At 41.7% G+C, this 23,274-nt stretch overlaps 1 protein-coding gene across 3 annotated transcripts in view; it reads left to right on the forward strand.

Moving 5' to 3' along the window:
* The window catches only part of Tmem87b (transmembrane protein 87B), a 35,791-nt gene that overhangs the window by 10,224 nt on the left and 2,293 nt on the right, over positions 1-23,274 (forward strand). For 2 of the 3 annotated variants that reach the window (XM_029472911.1, XM_029472912.1), the window contains exons 5-18: positions 360-410; positions 2,410-2,500; positions 3,095-3,156; positions 3,361-3,544; positions 6,078-6,177; positions 9,369-9,462; positions 12,737-12,808; positions 13,240-13,348; positions 13,430-13,488; positions 14,605-14,708; positions 17,641-17,714; positions 19,584-19,654; positions 21,873-21,925; positions 23,231-23,261. In XM_029472911.1, coding sequence (XP_029328771.1) covers positions 360-410; positions 2,410-2,500; positions 3,095-3,156; positions 3,361-3,544; positions 6,078-6,177; positions 9,369-9,462; positions 12,737-12,808; positions 13,240-13,348; positions 13,430-13,488; positions 14,605-14,708; positions 17,641-17,714; positions 19,584-19,654; positions 21,873-21,925; positions 23,231-23,261 — 1,155 coding nt within the window. Of the gene's footprint in view, positions 1-359; positions 411-2,409; positions 2,501-3,094; positions 3,157-3,360; positions 3,545-6,077; positions 6,178-9,368; positions 9,463-11,171; positions 11,244-12,736; positions 12,809-13,239; positions 13,349-13,429; positions 13,489-14,604; positions 14,709-17,640; positions 17,715-19,583; positions 19,655-21,872; positions 21,926-23,230; positions 23,262-23,274 lie in introns of all 3 variants that reach the window. The other variant, XM_021156092.2, reaches the window with a different exon arrangement.

Consider the following 23,274-nt stretch of genomic DNA (forward strand, 5'->3'; position numbering starts at 1 on the left):
TCTGTGTAGCCCTGGCTGTCCTGGCACTCACTTTGTAGACCAGGCTGGCCTCGAACTCAGAAATCCGCCTGCCTCTGCCTCCCGAGTGCTGGTTTGTTTTGTTTTTAAGACATTTTATTTTATGTATGTGAGTATACTGTCTGTCTCTTCAGACACACCAGGAGAGGTCATCAGATCCCATTACAGATGGTTGTGAACCACCATGCGGTTGCTAGGAGTTGAACTCAGGACCTCTGGAAGAGCAGTCAGTGTTTCTAAACACTGAGCCGTCTCTCCAGCCCCTTATCTTAATTATTAAAAGCTACTTTTCTCCATGGAAATGTAGTAATACAGAATTCAATTGTTTTACTCTTTTCCAGAATAAAGAACTAACAGGTATCAGAAACATTTCAAGCCAGGAAGGATCAACGGTAAGCCCTTTGTCTCCAAGTCCAGTAAGCACAGATTATAGTAAGACTTGGAAAATCAATTTGATGTTTACTTGGAGAATGATAGTGACTAAAATTGGGAAAGGAAAAAAAGGAACTATTTAAAACAATATATTTTTTTTTGTTTCTCTCTATATTACAGGTATTATTTCTGCTTTTGTTTAAAAATCTCTCTGAATACTAGCTCTGCAGTTGTTTTTTGTTTTGTTTTTTTGTTGTGGTTTTGTTTTGAAATGTCAGTTCTCAGTGCACAAGACAGCATAGCAGTGGGCTCCTTCAATCTCCACGGCTGTATAGTGAGAAGCAGCGCAGCACAGGAAAGGGAGATTGTAGCATTTGGGGGAATTACTGAGAGGCAAAAGTCAGAGTACTAAGTACAGAAGGTTAGGAGGGATTATGTGTAGGACTGAAATGGACATGCGAGAGCCTAAATTTAGCTTATACAGAGTGACTTTACAATTTTCCTCATCTATTCCAAATAGAAATCTAATAGGGACATTGACTGCAGAGGCAGGGACAGTCTCTTTACTAAGCTATCTTATGTGGAGGGGTAGAGAGTGAGAGGAGAGCATGCCCATGGCTGTGAACTGTGCCATGTTGACTTGGCAGGGCCATTGGGAGAGGAGTCATCAGCATCATTGAGGGAGGTTCTTAGTGGGTTGTTTTCAATGTGTGCGCGTATTGCATACAGATCGCTTGGAGAAGGGGTTACAAGCTGTTGTAAGCCACGTGCTGTGAACTAAACCCAGGTCCTCTGGAAGAGCATCAAGTGCTTTTAATCTCTGAGCCATCTCTCCAGCACCCACTGGACAGCTTTGTTAGTGGAATAGCTGGTGGCAGAGTGACCTAAGACACTTGAATCATTTCGTCCATGTGAGTTGGCCCTCAGCACCTGCAGATTGTGTTTCCCTGAATACCACATCCATAGATACAACCAAATGCAGATCAAAAACAGTCAGAAAAGTAATTTTGTATTGAACATCCACAGACATTTTTTTGCCACTCCCTAGACAATCCGATACAACAGCTATTTGTATAGCATTTACAGTCTATTAGTATTAGAAATAATGTAGAGGTGATTTTAAGCATATAGGAGGATGTGCAGACTATGCAAATGCCTTGGTGTTCAATACGAAGGACTTGAGCATTCATGGATTTTGGTGCCTATTGGGGATGGTGCAGGTACCCATCCTTGTAGAGACAGGAACAACTTGGTAGTTATATTTTGTTTTGTGACACTGTATTATTACTGCTGCCCAGACTGGCTCAGACTCAAAGCCTCTGACTGGTCTGACTTATTTTTGACATTATCTCACTTGTCATTCAACTCAATTTTTAAAAAACAATATTTAGTTAAAATTGAATGTTTGGTGGTATTAAGAGGGACTATGAGAATTCCAATATTAGATTTCTTTTTCAAGATAGATGTCACTGGGTAGCCTGGTTGTCTTGGAACTCTCTTTGTAGAGTAGACCAGGCTGGCCTCCCAGAGGCCTCATGGAGTGCTGGGATTAAAGGCTTGCATCACTGCCACTGGCAGATATTTTCAGATAGGATTTTACTTTATGGTCCTATATAGCCTGGAACTTTATATAGACCAGGCTAGCCTTGAACACACAGAGGTTCACTTGCCTCTGCCTCCTATGTGTTGGGATTAAAGGCATGTGTCACCAAGACCAACCCAGAAAAAAAAATTTTGAATAATAGTATTAAAGGCAGCACAGAATGAGAATGCATGGGGAGCCTGTGGCAGTACAAGTGGTAGAAGACACAGGATGAGACCCCTTTGTTCCCCTCTCCTGGGTATGGAGGAGGGGTGGGTAAAAAAGAAAATGGCAGCAAGGTCTTCCTTCCACTGCCTGTCATTCCTTCCCTTTGTTTTATCTGTTCAGTTATTAAAACTGTTTAACTATGAACTGTATAACTGTATCTCATATACTAATCTGTCTCAAAGAACAAAGGCTTACTCTCTCTATTATAGGATGTTGTAGCCAAGACCCAGAAAGATGGCTTCCATATCTTCGTTGTTTCTATTAAAACGGAGAAAACAGATGCAGTCTGGGATTTAAATGGTATAGTTAACCTTTAGTCATACATATCTGTATTCTATAGTTTTTTTTCATTAATGTGAATCTATTTCTGTTTAAAACATATCTTTCTTTTTTTTTTAAAAGATTTATTTATTTTATGTATATGAGTACACACTGTAGTTGTACAGATGGTTGTGAGCCTTTATGTGATTGTTGGGAATTGAACTTAGGACCTCTGCTTGCTCTGGCCAACCCCACTTGTTCCGGCCCACAGATTTATTTATTATTATAAGTTCGCTGTAGCTGTCTTCAGGCACACCAAAAGAGGGCATCAGATCTCATTATGGGTGGTTGTGAGCCACCATGTGGTTGCTGGGATTTGAACTCAGTACCTTTGGAAGAGCAGTCGGTGCTCTTACCCACTGAACCATCTCACCAGCCCAAAACATATCTTCAAGGATAGATTTGTTAGTTATACATCTATTTTGAAGTCCTAAAACTTAATGGTTATCTTAATGCTAATACACTTTTTAAATAGATATGGAGAGATGAGCTTATGTTTAAAATTACTAAAAACTTGATTATTAATTAACTCTTGGATTTCTTCCTCCCCTTCCCCGTTGCTGCTGTCACTAGTTTCTCTTTCTATGGTGGGTCCTCATGGGTACATCTCTGCATCAGACTGGCCTCTCATGATTGTGAGTATTTCTCCTCCTCATTTCCAAATTAATTTTTAAGAATTTTAAGAGTTCAGTAGTAACAATTGCTTTGTAGGTAATGCTTTGACATGTCCTCTATTTCTGCTTTCAGAGAGACTAAGAAATGAAGGGTGGGAGAATCAAGAGATGTCTGCTTTCTAGAGTTAAAAGGGTCAGAGGCTAACACTGTTTCTCTCCCTGCAGTTTTACATGGTGATGTGTATTGTTTACATATTATATGGTGTACTCTGGCTGCTGTGGTCTGCCTGTTACTGGAAAGATATATTAAGAATCCAGTTCTGGATTGCAGCTGTCATTTTCCTAGGAATGCTTGAAAAGGCAGTTTTTTATAGTGAATACCAAAACATCAACAGCACTGGACTGTCAAGTAAGTTTTGACTGTTTCTATGAGTTGTGTGTAGTGTATTTTAGCTAGTGTAAGCATAGCTGGAGGAAGACCTCTTTTGTACATAGGTTTGCAAATATCTGTGTTCCCAGTAAAGAGGACGGAAGCCAACAAGAGAATGTCAGGAGGCTTGGAAGGTGGCTCAGTATGTAAAGTACTTACTAAGAAAGAAAGCATTCAGTACCCACTTAAGAGCCACATGTGGCTGCACACATACTTACAACTCCAGCTCTGTGGGGGGTCCATGGAGCTTGCTAGCTAGCAGTCAAGCTGCAGGTTCAGTAAGAGACTGTCTCAGGGGAATAAGGTGAAGATCGGTAAATCAGGACACCTGTGTCCTCTGGTGCATAAGCATGTGAACTGCACAGAGTGACAGTTTAGAGTAGGACCCTGATCATCTGAGCTAGAACATGTGCTATGTGCTCTCTCCTCTTTTTTTTTTTTTTTCTTTCTAATTTTCCCTTCACTTCTCTTTCTGGAAAAAGAAAAATTCCCATTCTCTATATTAAAACAATACCAAGATATGGGTAAGGGTACCTTAAGTGTCGCCAGTGATTTTAATATTTTACTTTTCTGAGTTTTGTTTTTTTTCTCTCCTTGGAAAAAAGAAAAGAAAGGCTCTTGAGCCCCAGAGAGTAAGTCTGTGGTATCTGTAGTCTATGCTCTCCTCTTCTCTTCACCCTGCAAAAGCTTCCTATGATCAAAGGAGGTCCTACCATGGTTTGCACAGTGGGATGCTTGAAGCTGGCTAGGCTGCTGTTTCAGATATGTGCGTTGGCTTGGAGAAGATAGAGACAAACGGTCACAGGAGTGAGCACTTGGTCTTACCACTGACACTTTGAAGATTTCAAAGGGGTAAAAATGTCCTTTTGAGTACAGTTACAAATGAGTTTGGCATCAGTTATTAACAGCCATAGTGATGCTAGCCAACTCTAGGGAAAGAAAACTGAATTGAAATATATATGCCACTTTGGACTCATGTTGCTATTTATTGAAACTGAGTGGTGGATTCATAGTAATTTATCACACTAATTTCTCTCTGTTGAGGAATGTTTGAAATTTCTGAAAAAAGCATATCTACAAAAGACTAAACAAAGGCCAACATGGAGGACTACGTAGTAGAGCTGTTCCTGCTAATATGGGCTTGTGTATACATGCACAGAGATGTTTGCATATGTGCTCTAAGTCAGATATCGAAGTGCTGGGGGTGTATCCCAGTGGTGGATAGATTGCCTCGCTTACATAGGCCCTGGACTCCTTCCCAAGTACTGTCAGGGTCAGGAGGAGGCAGTATAAGATGATAAAGCATTAGGGTTGAAACATGGCTGAGTGTCAGAGAAGGTAGCTCATCCCCTTTATGTTCTGGGAAGGATCTCTTACCTAGAGAGAGCAAGGGTGGTATGGACTGAAGAATAGCAAAACCCAGAGATCTACGAAGAAATGAAATGCCATTTGGGGCCATCAGAGAATCCAAGTCCTTCATCTGAGGTGTCATCAAAGGGGTTAGCAAAGAAACTCTGAGTCACTGTCAGTATGTTTGAAAGTCCTACAAAGCCCATGTACTAAACACTTTTGACTTTGCACACCACATGATCTCTGATGACTCAGCTCTGCCCTGAGTAAAACACAGCCACAGACAACAATAAGCAAGTAAGCATGTCTGTGTTATGATAAAACTTGACTTACAGAAATATTCAAGGACAGATTTCAACATCAAGTCTGGACTCCATAACAGAGTCCCGGGAGCCACAAGTGCTCCTGGTCTCTGTTTTATACTCTGACATTGCACTCTACTGCATATACACTGTACTTTCCCCTCTTTTTGTGCTTTCCAAGGGCTATATTTGCCCTTTTCTTCCTCTACATATATCCACTTAGTCTGTAAATCCTCATTTCCAGACAATTACGTGCCCCCAGATGTGTATTAGGTGCTCTTTCTCCTAGCCCCAGGGTTACTGTGTCACATGCAGCCCTCCCCGCGCTGAGTTGTGTCTGCTTACATGTCCTAGTCAGAGTCCAAAGTCTACGCAGCTAGAGATCAAGGTGCCTCTCACAGTCTCATATATATATAGCAGGAGCACAATGAATACTTGCATTTCTTTTTATGGGTTAGAGTTTGAACCCAGGGCCTTGTGCATTCTAGACCAGTACTTTACTACTGTAAGTATACATCTTAAGTGAATAAATGACAAAGGTACTAGAAAAAAGAGAACTGCAGAGGGCTTTCGGATATTTGCTGTACATGAAGAGGGATGTAGCTGGAGGGGAGCTCTGATAGGTTTCAGGTTGACATCAGAAAACTGCCCAGTAGAGCTAGCTGATCACACCTGTGGTGAGTCTTCAGGAGGTAGTGTTGCCTTTCACTGAGGCCTGGAATATCAGTTGATGTCAATGTTGATGCACAGTAATTTTTTAGCGTGTGTCGATGTCATTGTACAGTAATTTTTTTTTTTTAGAGTCTTAGAAGGCCTTCAAGAGTACACACAATCAGTTGTTTTCTTTTCTTGTTCCTCAGCTCAAGGTTTACTGATATTTGCAGAGTTGATATCTGCAGTTAAGAGGACATTGGCTCGCCTGCTTGTGATCATTGTGAGCTTGGGTTATGGCATTGTGAAGTAAGTATTGCTGTGATGAACAGCTCTCGACTCTCCAGTCTAGTGCTTCAGCTCATGTGTACCAGGACCTCTGTGGAACTGGGGGCTTGTCAGTTGCTACCTGAATCCCCAAGGGAAAACTCTGCAGGAACATGGGTTTAAAAAAAAGCTTGCATGGACTAGCCATTTTATATTATCTCCAAATGAAGATTCGGAATTGAATCCCTGTAGCCAAGGTGTCCTGAGCATCCTAAGTGCAGAGATTATAAGCATTGCCACCACACCTTAACTTAAGTGGTCTATGTCTTACTGTAAAGGTGCAGCAAATCCAGACCCAGAGTTTGGAACCGTAATAACTAGAGACCACCATTTATTTTCTAATGGACATTCCATCCTCCTTTGCCCTACAGACCACAAGGCCATGAAGTTCTGGACACCCTGTTCTAACATGAGATCCACCAAGAGAGCTCCATAAAAGGTCCAGAAACTGAGAGAGTGAAGGCAGGGGGATTGGTCACACCACACTGCATCTTCCCTTCTCAGGACCCCATTTACCTCTGTCTTGATTTCTCTGTTTCAACAAGCTTGCCCAAGAGGCTAGGGGCTGATATAAGAACCACACATTGAATAAGGTGTACCTAGGTATGCAAGAAACATGGGATGGGCCCAACTTGCAGGGGTTCCACTGGTAATAGTGATGGTAATAGCAGGAGACCAGTGCTCCTAGCCATCCAGGTGATGATACTGTTACTGTCATAAAGCAATCTGAGGGTGGAGGGATGTACCTAGAGATGAACTCAGTGCTTGGGAGGGCTGTATCCCACAGGAACACCTACCCTTCTTTTGTGGGTGACCTCTGGTAGGTGAAGGTAGTCACCATCTGGGTCACTCTCATCTACAGGATTCATTAGTGGGCTGTAGAATTGACCTGCTCGGGGAACCAGGAGGGGCCATGCACTCCCAGAGTAGTCCTCCCACCTGAGACTCTAACCATACCACTGCAGCAAGGCACGGGCAGCTTTGGAGAGGTGAGAGGAAGGACATTTTGAAGTCAGCTGGTCTCTTTGCACAGTAGTGCATGTCTCAGGATATTTTCAAGTTAACCTAGGATCACTGGGGAAGCAACATTGATGTTAGCTAATAGTAAAACACTAGGAGAAATTTCGGAGCTCTAAAGTGTCCATGGCAAGAGCAGAGGTAGAAGAGTGGTACTGAGTGTGGCTGCAAGGATCTGCATTCCTTAGGCCTTCTTTTTGCGTCTCACTGTGTTTGAGAGCACAGCTAGGCCGAGATGTCAGGCTTCCAGGCTCTTCATGAAGGGGAGAAGTGAAAATGAATGATGGCGTTAGGTCAACTCTGGAATCCAGATGACTTTGCCGTATCTGGTGTTTCATTCACAAGGGCAGCAGAGACTATTTGGAAATTGCCATCTAAGCCCAGATGCAAACATGGAAACCAAGCTATGTCTTTGAATTACAGATCTTCCTTTATGACTGTCATAATTGTGATCTGCCACTCCCTGTGGTGTAAGGAAGATTCTGGCCCCCATGAGGACTAAGTTTTATTTCTATTTAAACTCCAATTTCTCACATATTATTGGCTAATTTAACTCATACATGTCTTGGAGTTCTGGTCACTTTTGTAAATGTTTTTTATTCAACGTCATTTCTAATTGAATGTGACAGGTGCATACAAACAATGCTACAGAGTAAAGATTAGCCAAGTCACTTCCCTTTGAATGGTGCTGAAAGCCAGCCTGTGATTTTGTTGGCTTTCTAGTAGGGGCTCTTTATTCACAGTTTGCTCTGCCCAGTTCTTTCCATTCTAAAGGCAGGAAGGTAGGCAGGATCTGTGCTTCTCAGCAGCTTGGGTTTCCTGGAGGGTTCTGTTACATAGAGCGTTCTGAAGGTAATGAGAGTGGCTCCTCTCCCTAAATGTGTTGTTGCTAGCTATAAATGCTTTCCCCCCTAGGTTTTTGGTTTTTTTTGTTTTTTCGAGACAGGGTTTCTCTGTGTAGCCCTGGCTGTCCTGGAACTCACTTTGTAGACCAGGCTGGCCTCGAACTTAGAAATCCACCTGCCTCTGCCTCCCGAGTGCTGGGATTAAAGGCGTGCGCCACCACGCCTGGCTGCCCCCCCTAGTTTTTGACAATAATGGTAAAGCTGCCATCACTGCTGTCAAACAAGCTTTTTGGTAGACATGTTCTGTTTTTCTTAAAAATGTTGTGGAGTAGAATTGTTAGGTCCTAGCTAGGGCTGTCGACACCTGTAATCCTAGCACTTAGGGCATGGAGTTCAAAGGATCTCTAGTTCAAGGCCAGCCTGGGCTGCATTCCCAGCCCTTCCTTGCCTGAACCTGAAGGGGGCCACCATCCTGATCTCCTTTTCCACACCCAATACTTAGCTCCTTGCCTTAGATTTTGTTTTAACATGATTTTCTTAGATAGGTTTTCAAAACCATTTTTTTTCCTTCTAATTACTCTGAGAGGTGGGTTTTTAAAGTATTTTAAAATGTATGCGCGATCAATTCTGATTTGTAGGTCTCATCTATATTCAGATTGTTAATTGTAAAGGAAAATATATTTTCCCCTACTTACCATTTATAAGACTCAAAACTTTTTTTTTCTTTTTTTTGGTTTTTTGAAACCGGGTTTCTCTGTGTAGTCCTGGCTGTCCCTCAAACTCAGAAATCTGCCTGCCTCTGCCTCCCAAGTGCTGGGATTAAAGGCGTGCGCCACCATGCCTGGCCAAAACTATTACTCTTAAGTTTAAAGGTTAAAAACCAAATTATGTTACCACCCCTGCTCTGAGAGGCAGGAAAATAGAGAGGGTGCTGGTGTCCCTCATGTTCATCCTGCTCTGTGCCGGTCACAAGGCGAGTGGGCGTCTCTCAGGTGGCGCTTTGTGTGCTTTACAGTTAATAGAAGTTGTAACCTCTGGCAGAACTCTTCCTAGGTTCACTACCGCATTCCTCCATACTAATTTCAAGTCCTCTGGCACCTTTGTGGCCAGCCACACAGTTTCTTCACTGGCACCTGTACAGGTTCAGGTCCTAGAGGGCAGACTGGCTTCTGATTGTGTCCTGTGAAATAGAACTCAAGCACTGCCATGTGACAGATAGTGCCCTCGGTGTATTGACCCCTTGGATTCTGTGTTCAGATGCTCTCTGCTTACGAATGCTCTCTCCCCGCCTCCCCTTCTTGCTTACTCCAGGCCTCGCTTAGGAACAGTGATGCACCGGGTGATTGGACTGGGACTGCTTTACTTGATCTTTGCAGCCATTGAAGGCGTCATGAGAGTCATCGGGGTAAAAACCACATTAACTCACTCACCCCTTTTGTTGCTGTGGAATACTGTCATACTTTGTCTCTTCATTTTTCTTTGTTTTTAAAATCTGAGCTTTTTAGATGGAATAGGCTGCTTTTTTTTCATACTTGGTAAAGGGTGAGCCCAGCAGAGTGCTTCCTAAAAGGACTGATGGTGAAAGCGCCATTGATGTTGCTCTTGGAGGCAGCTCTATGCACAAGTGTTTGCTCATCAGGGACATATGTCTCTGCCCTTACATAGTTTATGCAGACATATCTTCCTTAATCCTGGGCTTGGAAGCAGATCAGATGAGCAGGATAGAAAAGGATTACGTAGGCAGGAAGATATATACTCTTCACTGGAATGAGCGGCCGGCCTCCTCTCATCACCTCTAACTTCACTCTGACTGGACTTGCTGTCTGGGGAGTCAGCAAGTCCCACTGCTGGAAGAACCAGGAGAAGGTTGCATTCAGGGAAGACTCTGATCATGTGGGCATCAGCACTTGGTCATCTGAGGAAGTGTTGGTATTTTCATCTCTGAAAACCTCTAAGGAAAAAAAAAAGCAAAGCAAGCCAAAAACTCCATGAAAGGAGTGTGGGTTCTTCTTAGCAATTCCATCAAGGGCCGAGTGCTTAAGGAGCTAGTATATTTGTCTGATCCAGAGAATCTTGCATTTTATCCAAAACGTACTTGAATTCAGTGGGAAGGTCAGATCATTGTGCATAGAGCAGTTAATCTGTGTGTTGTCACGTAAGTTCACCTCACATAATTTTGTTTGGCTCTTAGAAGAGGACATTTTCCAATAGTATTAAAAAAGCCTTATTCTATTGTCTTGATACATTTGCACTGTGTGTTTCCAATCTGTTCTTTAATTCTCTGAGCATATTTATTCCTTTGCATAATTATGAATCCTTCCTATAATCTCAAATATGTGTGTGTATATAATTCATAGGAAATTAATCTTTTCTAAAAAGACTAGGAAAAATACTACTGCACATATAAACACAGTATTACACATTTTAAAATTTACATATTCAGCAGTTAGATATTGGCTGTTTTGAAACAAGTGCCTAAATTATAGTTTGTTTCTCCCTTCCCACGGTCTCCCACCTCCACTCTGCCTTTTTTGCACGAGTATGTCCCTTTACCATTAGGGGAGGTCAGGAGCTAGTTTTTCTGATAGTCCCAGTTCTAGGTTTGGTGTAAAAAAGGAGACTGAGATAATAGGTCTGGGTGAGACTGGGGCATGAAGAGCATTGCATTTATTTCTCTGTAACAGTGAATCATTAATCCACTCTAAGATCCTTGTGAGCGTCCCACTCAAGAGCTCTGCATTTTAAACCAAGAATACCAGAGGGGAGTGTGTGCTAGCCCCAGGGAAGTTTGGAAGCGCTCAGCCATTGAGCTAGTCAGGGCACATCAAAATTAAGAGCTCTTGAGCAGGTGTAGAGCCTTGTGACCACCTGCCGGGAGCTGAGAGCGGATTAGCGATTCACTGCTAGATTTCTAACATAAAATAAAATTGGTAAGAAATTACATTTATTGTTCCCAAAACAGATGATTTCTATGTGCTGAACACATTCCATAAGGTATAAACAGTGCAGAGTTGGAGGTGATGAAAAGCAAAGCTGTTTTTCTTCATCAGATGATACTTTCATACTGCAGTGAAACTTGTGTAAACTTAGGCTCTCCATACTTTTATCTTTCAGGGTTCTAAACATTTAGCTGTTGTTTTGACTGACATTGTTTTAGCAGTTATTGACTCCATTTTTGTGTGGTTCATATCCTTTACCATGTCCTTCCAAAATAGTTGGTGGTATCATTAAAATCAGATTACTTTTAATTCATAATAATAGTGGAATAAAATATAATTGTACATTATGGTTTTCTCAATGTAGGAGTTTAGTTAAAGGCAAGAGAGAGCTAACTCCCCAGACAGGAATGTCTCTATTTTTTTTGTTAATTCATTAAGTATGTACACTTCAGTACGCACCTCACACAGTGAGGCACAAAAAGAGTACTGTCTCTATGTTTACAGAGTTCACACCTGATAAAGAGACAAGTGTGTAACTTCATTTAAGCAGCATAGATGAAATCGCCATTTTAGAGTGCTGGTGTGAGACTAGAGGCAGGAGGAAAACTCTGGCAGAAAAAGTAAAGACTTCACATGTCCTAGCTTAGGTTTATTGTGTGTAAACGTGGTGAGGAGTCATGGCAGATGAGGCCATAGGGAAGATATAATGGCATGGATGAGTCCTGTGTAGCCTCTGCAGTGACTTCTCAGAGATACTTGCCTTCCTGTGGCGAATGGACAGGAAATAGACACCCCTGGAGCTGGAACAGCAGAGCTGCAGTAGAGATGGAGGCAACCCCTCCCTTAGCAGTGCCTCTCTGTCCTGACGGCCTGACCTCTGCCTTGGTGCATTTACAAAGGAGCCCAAGCTGCCTCTTTTCCAAAGTGATTTGTGCTTGGAACTTTTGAGAAGTCAGGGAATAGATCTTGCATTAAGCAATTGAGCTTTAGGCTTCATCCTAAAGAATTTTATAGCCAGTTGTGGTGGTGCACACCTTTAATCCTAGTACTTGGGAGGCAGAGGTATGTAGATCTCTGAGTTGGAGGCCAACATGAACTATAAAGAGAATTCAGAGACAGGACTATATAAAGAGACTCTATCTCAAAATAAATAAACAAACAAAATGTGCTGTTTTCTCATGGGAACTTAAAGATAACATTTCAAAGATTTCTTCCTAACTATCCACAGAGTGACTTAGTGGGAACACTCAGGTGGTAACTGTAGAAGACCTGTCTCCTTTGGACAGCATGGACTTTGTTACTTTCCAGTACATTGGGGTGGGAATGTGAGGAAAGCAAGACGAAAGGTTTAATTTACTCAGTGGTCATAAAGAAACCCAGAAATTAAAATAGTTCTGGATGGTATTGAGGGTGACCAATACTCCTTTCCTTTGAACTTGAGTGTGTAAAGTTCGCTCTCAGCTGCTGTTTGGTCATTTTTAGTATAACTATACAGTGAGAAATGGGTTTTCTGAATGGTTACAGATGATAAGCAGATAGATACAAGCAAGGGTAGATATAAAATTGATGGGTTTGGATAATGGCATTGTTGACTTTGGTTTCAGTGAACCTAACACAAAAGCAGTTAATCCTGTAAGAATCTAACTTACAGGTTCAGAGTTGGTGGCCTTTCTATGTCTCCCCATGCCCCCACCCCGCCCCCTCTCCTGCTTGGTTATTGTTTTTGCTGTTTTGCTGCAGGCGAATGACTCTGATCTTGTTCTTCTGGCCAGCCTGCCTCTCTCTCTCCTTGACTCGGGCTTGTGCTGGTGGATATCCTTTTCCTACTGCAGCAGCATGCTGGGCTGGCTCTCTCCACCTTGTGGAGCCTGTGCGCTTTGTCACTGCTTTCTCTTCTGCAGGGGGTGGCCGTAGGTGACTTAAACTTGACCTAAACAGTGTCCTGGTAAGTGAAGGTTTAGGCAGTTTCAAATTTGCTTCTGAGTTTTTAATCCCTTAGCTTTTAAAGAACACTTTCGGATGATTTAGCAAGAACAGATTTGTTTGTTTATTTGATACGTGTAAGGGGTACAGTGTGTTTGCATTTTTGTAGGATCTCACAGTAGGTCCTAATTAGCTGGATTGTGTTACTTTAGAAGCTAGTCTTGCCAGGCCTGGTGATGCACACCTTAATCCCAACATCCTATGTTTTCTTTTAACTATACTTTGCCGTTTCCCATGTTTTTCCTTAACTGGTTTTTCACATTTTTATAAGTTTGGCACAGACTATGAAGACTCTAAGGCTAAGAAAGAACACAGTGAAATTTTCATTGTATAGGCATTTTACAAATACACTCATCTTTGCAGTGCTGGGTAAGCCATCTATACCTTTTTCAGAAATCGCCCATTTCAGTATTGTATCTTCTCTCATGGGTGACTTTCTCTGTCTTTCAGCTTCTATAGTGTTTATGGTGTGGACAACAAAGACCTTCAGGATCGCAAAATGCCAATCAGTAAGTAAAATCTTAAATGTCTTAAGGTTTAATTAAATGATTGATTAGATAATTAAATTGGTTAATTAAATTATTACAGAACTAAAGCATTTAATTAAATTAATTATTTAAGCAGTTGTTTTTAATTATACTGTTTTATGGAATTTCAATGAGTTTAGTTTGTAAAATAATTTTATTGGGCATTTTAAAAATTTATTTTCTGTAGAGTTTTCAAAACTTGTTTTCTATTTTAAATAACTCTGAAGCTGGAGGTAGATCTCCGTAGAATGCTTGCCTCAATGCACAAACCATAGGTTTGACCCCATTGTCACATAAACTGTCAGTAGTACAAACCTTTAATTGCTGACCTCAGAGGTAGAGGAGGCAGGAGGATCTAAAGTTCAGGGCAAACTTGGGCTATGTTTGACCCTGTCTCACAACACCAAAAGTAAATAACTATTTGAGCATGTTTCTCTCAAAATTTTTATCCTTTTTTCTGAACTTCTTTTTATATATTTTGAAAGAGAATTTTGTGCCTTTTTTTCTTTCTTCTTACCTGTTGGTGCTAGAGATAGTACCCAGCTCTTTGTGTATGCTTTGCCTCACTGGAGCTATATCCCCAGCCTGGCTTTGTCCCTAGGTGGGACTAAATACCGAAGTCTGGTGTGTTGCTTTGATATTGCACTCAGCACTGGCTTTGGGGAGATGTCTGGTGCTTACTCTAGCTGGAAGAACACAGTTTTCACTTAGCCTGGTTCTTGAGACCATAGGCGTGCTTACCAAGTGCCTGGAAGCCTAAAGCTGCTGCAGTGTAAGAGACAATTGACGGAAAGAAGCTGAACTTCTGGTTTTTCCCCCTCTTTAATATTTTCTGCTTAAAGTTCTAAGTCCCAGTTTTGATTTTTTTTCCCTAAATCTTTTCTGTTGGTCCTAAAATTTTGTGAAGGGAAATATGCATGCTTTTTAGAAACAATGCTTACAATGTAGGTTTCCTTAGAAGAAAATTATTGCATGTTTATTTACAAGGAAAGTTTGCCAGCTGGAGAGGTCTCAGGCCTGCCTGAGTACGGTTTGGATGGGACACTTGCACCTTTATCAGAAGGTTGATGTTTTGTGTTTGGATTCTCCTCACTCTAGGACTGGATGGAGCTGTGGGTTGACGATGCATTTTGGAGCTTCCTCTTTTCACTCATCCTTATTGTGATAATGTTCTTATGGAGGCCATCAGCAAATAATCAGAGGTAACCAACATGGGGGAATATGCCTTGGAAGCACTTGCTGGTTGTTTTCTGTGGTGTTGAAAACAGTAGGAGGCACAGCTCACAGAAAACATTAGGAAATCCAGAATTGGTAAACACGATACTTTTTTTTATTCTTCAAAGGAAGAAAATGACTGACACCCATTTACCCAGGAAGCTGCACTAGATGCTAACAGCCTGGTGATGTTTTTGTTATTCTAGTGGAGCCAGCCTTCACTTGAATCCCCCCAAATCCTGAGCATTGCTTAGGCCCTTATGAAAGAGGTCCCATGTACTTTGCATCTTCCATCGATTGAATCTGTCTTTTGCCAGTTATCCTGAACGCTGCTTATTGTAAAAGTTCTAGGTGCTTTACTACTTTGCAGGGGAGTTTTGATGTAGCCATCCCTAAAGCTTTGTTATGATAATTGTCATGTGGAGACTTTTTCCCCCAAAGTTTTACTGTGCTTAAATATGTGAGAAAAATAAACCTTAAGGTCAGACTCTGAAAGTGTTGACCCAGCACCTGCTAAAGTAGTCCTGACCCAAGTCATTCTCCACCTCACACCTCACAGCCGTGAGGGAACTACTGGCCTTGATAGTTGCAGGGACCCTGACAGAGCACACAGAGAGAGACTGTCAGAAAGTACTTTGTTTTTAAGCAGTTGTGTAGTCAAGTGAGACAACCGGCATAACGGATAGAAGACTGTGAGATAGAAGCATTAAGTAAGCAGTCCTGGAGGTAGATGAGGACTCTGAAGAGCTGGACTTTACAGTATAGCTCTAAGATAGAGTTAGCACCTGACAGACTAGGCTAGGAAAGAGTGTGCACTTGGGAGGACGTGTGGAAAAGTCATGGTGCATAGCAGCCAAGGACGGTGTGCTATTCTGTTGGTGCAGCAGGGGCAGTGCTCTTACCACACACTTAAAAGTGCTTTGGGCTTAGTAGTTTTTCTTCAGAGTTTAGAATATTTGCATAGACTTTACTAGCTAAGTATCTTAATCTGAAATCCAGAATGCTCAGTCAGAAAGTTCTAGAGTGCCTGACCTGATGCTCAGACAGGTATGCAGTTTGAGATTCTAGATAATCAGTCTTTTTTTTTCCGAGACAGGGTTTGTCTGTATAGCCCTGGCTGTCCTGGAACTCACTCTAGACCAGGCTGGCCTTGAACTTGGAAATCCACCTACCTTTGCCTCCCAAGTGCTGGGATTAAAGGCATGTGCCACCACTGCCCGGCTCAGTCTATTTTTTATTTCAGGAAATCTGGGCAGGGAGAGCAGGGCTTTATATCACAGGGCTGAATGTGAGTTCAGAAAGCTGTACTGTAGACTGTAGTAGCCAGCCCACCTTCTCCAAGGAGTCAACTACTGAGTTCCTTATGTACCCCTCTAGGGAAAATGAAATGGGCATTCTAGGACGTGTGTTTCCTTCGGTTTTCAATGAGTAGTCTAGTAGGCCAGGAGCAGTTCAGCTGGGGAAGGTCTCGACCTCAGACTTGTAGACCTGAGCTCACTGCCGGGACCTACGTGCTGGAAGTAGAGAAACAACTCCTGAAAGTTGCCCTTTGACCTCCAGTTGTGCGAGCACATTCATGTACATGTACACACACTACGAAATAGGATAAAAATGTTTTAAATGACTGGACATGTTGGGGCATACCTTTAATCAGACGAGGCAGAAGCAGGTGGGTCTGTGTAAGTTAAAGGCCAGCCTGGGATACATGGCAAGACCTTGTCTTTAAAAGAACTTTTTAAAAAAATAAATACTAAAGCCGGGCGTGGTGGCGCACGCCTTTAATCTCAGCACTTGGGAGGCAGAGGCAGGCGGATTTCTGAGTTCGAGGCCAGCCTGGTCTACAGAGTGAGTTCCAGGACAGCCAGGACTATACAGAGAAACCCTGTCTCGAAAAACCAAAAAAAAAAATAAATAAATAAATAAAAATAAATAAATAAATAAATAAATGAATAAATACTAAAGATAAAATAGTCATATAATCATGTACTGTTCTGTACCTTTCTTTGAAAAATTACTTCTATCTCATACTGTGGATAGATGCATCACAGTAACCGAAGGCTGTTCAGTATTTTGTAATGTGAGTGGATATATATCTACATATATATGTGTGTGTGTATACCTATATATGTATATTCAAAAATAGTAGACATTTTGTTATTAGATTTTTGCTATTATCAATAGTGATTTCTGAATTCTTTTGGAGGTACTTTTCTAGTGTGCAAAAAGGACCTTTACTTTGAAAGATATGGCCCAAAAGACCTTAGGAAAGATTGTCTCTTCAACATGCCTCACATGTGATTTATTTAATATATGTTGTATTTAATAATTAAAATACAAAAATGTCTAGAGGATTCTAAGATGTGTTTATTTAAATATAGACTCATTTGGTAATGATGAAATGAAACACCAGCCCTCTAAACACAATGCTCTTTGTTCACTTATAAACCTCTTCTCCTTGAGGGCTGGAGAGATAGCTCAGTGGTTCAGGGCACTGGCTGTTTACCCTCTTGCAGACGATGCGAGTTTAGCTCTCACTACCCATGCAGTGGCTCACAACCACCTGTAAGTTCAGTTCTAGGGCATCTGATGCCTTTTTCTGGCCTCTGCAGACACCAGGCATGAAGTGTACTTAAATATATGCAGGTGACACTCATAAATAAACCTTTCAATTTCTTCCTTGCTATACTGGATACTGTGTAGAAATAAATTTTGTCATCAACAGTATTTTTGAGAAGGTATTTGATCTTATCACCTTTAATATCACTAATCAAATTAGCACCCTCTTCTCATGAGGGAAAATGCTAAAATGTGGTGGGCAGGGGGTTCGTTATCTTAGTGCATAAGAAACTTGGACAATACTGTTTTTTATATGCAGTGGCTGACAGTGATCAGGTTTAAAGGCTCCTTTGTTTTATTTAGGTATGCCTTCATGCCCTTGATAGATGACTCTGATGATGAAGTTGAGGAATTCATGGTAACATCTGAAAATTTAAGTGCGTGATATGTGGTTTTTGGTTTTTGGTGGTTTTTTTTTTTTTTTTAATGACTATTGTACATATTTTAACAGAAAGAAATTTTTACTTGAGATGCAAGGTCACATACATTTCAAATTTTTTCCTATGAGAACTAGAGAGATGTCTCAGCCTCTAAAGTATTTATTTGCCTTGCAAACATGAGGACATGAGTTCAGTCCCCAGAACAATTTTAACATTGGTATTTTAAAAAACAAGCAAACAAAAAAGCTGGGCATGGTAGCATGTCTATGTAGCCCCCGTGCTGGGGAAGACAGATCACTGGAGCTCACTTGCCAGCCAGACTGGCCTTCTTGGCTGATTCCAGGCTACTGTAGGTAGGTGCCACCTAGGGAACAACACCAGAGGTTTTTGTCCTCTGGTCTCTAACACACACACACACACACACACACACACACACACACACACACCACACACACCCATACACTGGTGAGGTGGCTCAGGAGTGTTTGCTGTGCACATAACTTGAGTTTGGTTCCCAGCACCTGTATAAGAGTCAGGTGTTACACCATTGCTAGAGTGGGGAGGGAGAAGGGCAGTGTAAACAGGCAGGTCTGTAGCGCTTGCTAGCCAGCCAGTCTTCCTGAAACAGTGAACTCTAGGCTAAGTGAGACACACCCCTGAAAAAAAGAAATAAGGTAGAGAATGATAAAGAAAAATTCCATCAAAAGGTTATGCACATGGTAATCAGTGGACTGGAACAGACAGGGTGCACATTGAAAATGCTCACTGTTGTCAGTAATCCGGGACATACAAGATAGCAGTGAGCTGCTCCAACCCCACACCACTATACACGGTACAGCCAGCATGACTGAGAGCCAGTTAAAGAGAATATATCACATTCTATGGACTTCAAATCATGGACAGTGCAGTCTCTTTTAGAGGAGTTTGACCTGCATATTCATACCACATAGACACATATGCATATTTTTAAATACCTAAAAAATAAAAAGCTCTCATCATATATGAAGAAAATAATTTCATATCATATATAATAACCATACATTGCTGCTTATATGTCAAGCAAGTAAAAAATTTCCAAGATGTGTATGTATGTGTGTGTGTTGGAGTGCTAGTGATGAAATCTAGGGCTTCACACATTCTAGGCAAATGTTACCTCTGAGATATATCGCAAGCCCCCAGAGATGTTTTATTTTCAAAATACAGTAAGTTGCACACATTTTTTAATCCTTAAACTTTGAAGTAAATCGAATTGGGGGACACATGTATGCTTGAGCTCCTCCACAGGTACATTTTAGAGCAGCAAGTTGAAAACCTGGAGGACACTGCTCAGGTCAGGGGCAGAAAGGCAGATACCACATGATATTATAGAGAGAGAGAAGCCAAAACTGTTGATCTCAGGTGCAGAGATAAAAAAGGTTGAGGCAAGGAGAAAAGCAGGAACAATAGTAGACAACAGTTGCTTAAAAGAGACAGAATTCTAGCTAGACAAGAGGACAAGGCCTCGTGGTTATACAATAGGGTGACTATAGTAGCTCATTGTCTTCAAAATAGCTTCAACTCCAGTACAAAGAAATTATCATTTTGAAGTGACATAATCACCCTACTGTGCACTGACACACTGTGTATTATGTGGGTCAAAATACTACTGTACCCGTAAATTGTTAATTGTTGAATATCAATTCAGAAGCCTACTAGCTTTTCCTTTGCTTCTTTTTAATTTCTGAAATGGCATATGAAGCTCCTCCTCTGGCCAAAGTGTCTACTCCTAACTTGCTTTTAAAAAATAATCATTTTTCTTATTGGGGTATTAAGCGTGAAGTTATAATTTTCTAATCTTTTATATGTCTCTGATGTTTCTCATTGTAGCTGAGGGAATAAAACTAAGAGCCTCAAAAACGGTTTCAAATGGAACAGCTAAACCTACTTCTGATAATTTCGTGAGTATCTGTATTTAGTAGTCTTTGTCTAACACTTTAGAGTCTGTTTCCATGCCAGAGTCACTGATTGTCAAGGGAGGTTTTGCTGAGGTGTGTTTTTAAATCAGCTGTTTCCACCCGAGGTGCAAGTTGAGGCCATGATGCAGTGCTGCTGTTGTCTGTCCTCATCTGTCGGACTGGGCTTGGCCAACAGCCCCAGCCCAGTGCTGCTATATCTGAGTGCATGGCTAGCCAGGGCTCTACCAGGTCCATCCCAGACTGAGGCTTTGTCTTGGTAAAAGAAAGGCAGTGGTGGCTTTTAAGCATATCCAAGCCATCTCTTTTGAAGCCTCCTTGGGTACAGTACAGATGGTTACATGTTGGGAAAAGGACTTCGTATGTCCCATTCACTTTTCAAAGCAACAGACTTCTTAAACCCTTGAGAGCATGAGTAAACTATAGAGTATAGGGCAGGGATGAGTTTATAAGTTATTTTATTTATTTTTATGTATATGTATGTATGTGTACCACATGTGTGCCTGGTGCCCTCTGGTCAGAGCCTGGAACCTCTGGAACCAGTTATGCCTGGTTGTGAGCCACCAGTTGGGTGAACCCAGAGCTCACTATACAGATCAGACTTGCTTCAGTCTGTCTGCTTTGCCTCCTGAGTGCTGGGATTAAAGGTCTGCACTGCCACACCTGGCTCAGAGATGAGCCTTAGAACACCTTATGGGTGCAGGCCGTGCCAGAAGTGATGGTGATGGTAGTTAAGCAGGGTGAAGCCTTACACACTCTTACACTCTGCTGCCTTGGAATGACACTATATAAAAAGGACATGTTGTGTGGGAGTCCCCAGGGCAGGTACTGAATGACAACACTGCCCTTATTTTTATTTTTGGCTGCCTGTGAAATGTATTCTTTGAGTGGTTTCATGGTAATTTAAAAGCTCTAGTTTTTTTCACCTGGTATTAGTGTGCAGGTAGAGAGCACCCTAATCTGAAAATTCAGAGTTCCCCAATTTGTGAGCACCAGCTTGAGACTACAAGTGGGAAAACTATTTTGACGCTTGGTTTCATCTACCTGACTCTTACAAAGACTGTGTACAACTGTCCTCGGCCTCTCACATAAAGTGTCTGGATTATAAATGAAGTTTATGTTTCACCTTGGCTCCCATCCCTGTGCTGTCTCATCATGCATGTGCAAGTACTCGGAGATAGCAGACGTGAGGCCTGAACTCCTTCTTGCCCGGAGAGTTCTCACTGCGGGATACTTACTGTCGGGCTTGCTAGGCATTTGCCTTCTGCTGACATCTATCAGTTTATTTAAAGTTCACCACTCACAAACACATCGGAGACTTTTTACCCACTTTCCTAAACTAAGGGTTGCCTTTTGATCAGAAATTAGAGGTCTTAATTTTCATTACTAATTTCTACCTGGAAACCACTCACAGAAATGGGCTCAATTGTCTTGTCTCAGTCAGCAGAGTGCTTAGTGCTGCAATTAGACCAAACCAGGTAGTCAGGTATGCAGGGAAGAAAAATTGCATTTATTTTACTCTCTTATTTCTCTTTTCTAAGTATAACTATAAGTCAATTCTTATTAGAAAAGAAAAACATCTGACTACCCCAGCTGATTGGCTTTTTTGGGGGGAGGGGGTTTACTTGTTTGTTTGTTTGTTTGTTTGTTTCTTAAGACCAGGGTTTCTGGCCTCAAACTCACAGAGATCCACCTGCTTCTGCCTCTTGAGTGCTGTGATGAAAGGCATGCACTGCCACTGCCTGGCCTGATTGCCTCTCTTGTCTCCTGTGGGAATATGAACACAAGCGGAGGTGCTCTGCTCAGTGCTTTGCAAGGTTAGAGCATTGCCCAGTATAGGATAAACTCAAATCATTTTTACAAAGTCGGCATAATGAGGGGTAGAAGCAAGAAAATCAAAATAAACCTTTGCTATTTTCGGTCTTACAAATCAATTCTGCATTTTTATTTTGACTTCTTGGGACAAAAAGAAAAAGAACAATTATGTTCTTAGCTAAAACCAAGAAACAGAAAAATCAGCAATTTTCTGTCTATTTATGAAACATTGCACTTGGTATATGGTGCCTACTCCGGGTTCTAGAGCACATAAAACAACAGACTCTATGCATCTGATGTAAGTACTTAAACTTACAGACATGGTGCCAGAAACTACGTTCTCAGCTAAGATGTAGCAAAAACTAAATATAAATATTTATTTCTACAGGATGAAGATTTGAAGTGGGTGGAAGAAAACATCCCCTCTTCGTTCACAGATGTGTAAATATCCTGTTCAAATCTAGACTTCAGGCTCTGGCTTAAGGGGATTTCACTCAGTGTATCTCAGGGCGGGTGCGTGAGTGTGTGTGTGTGTGTGTGTGTGTGTGTGTGTGTGTGTGAGCATGAGCATGCATGTGTGCATGTCTGAATGTGTGTGTGTGCACATGTGTGAGTATATATGAACAAGTATTCATGTGTGTGTGTATATATGTATGTATATGTGTATATGAATGGATGGATATAGGATCCAATCACTACTTCTTAGAGAGCGGAACATGGCCTTGACCCCTTTCTCTGCCTTTCCATTGTACAGCCATTTCAAGTCACCATGTTGGTGGCATACTTAACCACTGAGCTGTCTCACCAGCCTGGGCTTTGAAGGCTTCAGAAGGAAGCTGCAGTTGTAATATCCATCCCTGTGTGTTATGTGGGCTGTGTTTTATGTGGCAGTTTTATTTGTTTATGTATTTGCTTTATCTTTCCCCTAGCTTCAAGGTTCTTTATAATTCATCCCTAAATGTTGGGAAATTTAGATGTGTTTATGTCTGCCATAGCAGGTAAAGGCGCCCGCTGCCAAGCCTGCCAGCCTGAGTTCAATTGCAGGGACTCACAGGGGTGAAAGGCAGGAACCAGCTTCTGTGTAGCCCTCTGACTTCCACACCCGTGGTCCAGGCACACACACCTACTCACACAAACAGTAAACCAACACATCTCTAAACAGATACTCTCCATAAAAAAGAAATACTACCTTTGAATAACGTGGTACTCTCCTCATTTTCATAAGAGCACAAAATGTGAGTTTTCTAGTTAAATAACAGATCATCACTCAGATACCAGTAGCAAAGGGTTAAGAAATAAATGGGGTGGGGTGGGAGTGTGTGGAATACTTGTGAGTTTGTAGGCAGCTGCCCCATATGCAGTAGAACTGCACCTGTACTAGCTTGTTTCTATTTAAAGTTCAGATTTTTAAAATATTTCTGTTAACTTTAGACTGAACATTTTTAAAGGAATACACATTCTGGAAAACACAAATCCTAGGTAGATGCCAGTGAGGTTTTTAAATAAGTCCCTTTATGTAATCAAAAAGTAGAACACTGCCGGTATCCCAAACCCTGGGCCCTCCCAGATGCCCTGCTGCCCCACGGCTCTGACTGTAGAGTCTAAAGGATTTTAAGTGGCTCATCTGATGCTTCTAGAGAACTCACACTAGTGAGCCTGGGTGCTCCATTCTTGGCCATTGTCCCAGTAGGTTTTCGTTGACTCTCAGGCCTGTATGAGTGACACTGTCCTTGTCTCTTGTTTCAGAGCTCTCCCAGTGTTAGTGGACTCAGATGAGGTAAACTTTATGT

This window comes from Mus caroli, chromosome 2 (genome assembly GCF_900094665.2).
Source record: "Mus caroli chromosome 2, CAROLI_EIJ_v1.1, whole genome shotgun sequence".
NCBI classification, from domain to species: Eukaryota; Metazoa; Chordata; class Mammalia; order Rodentia; family Muridae; genus Mus; species Mus caroli.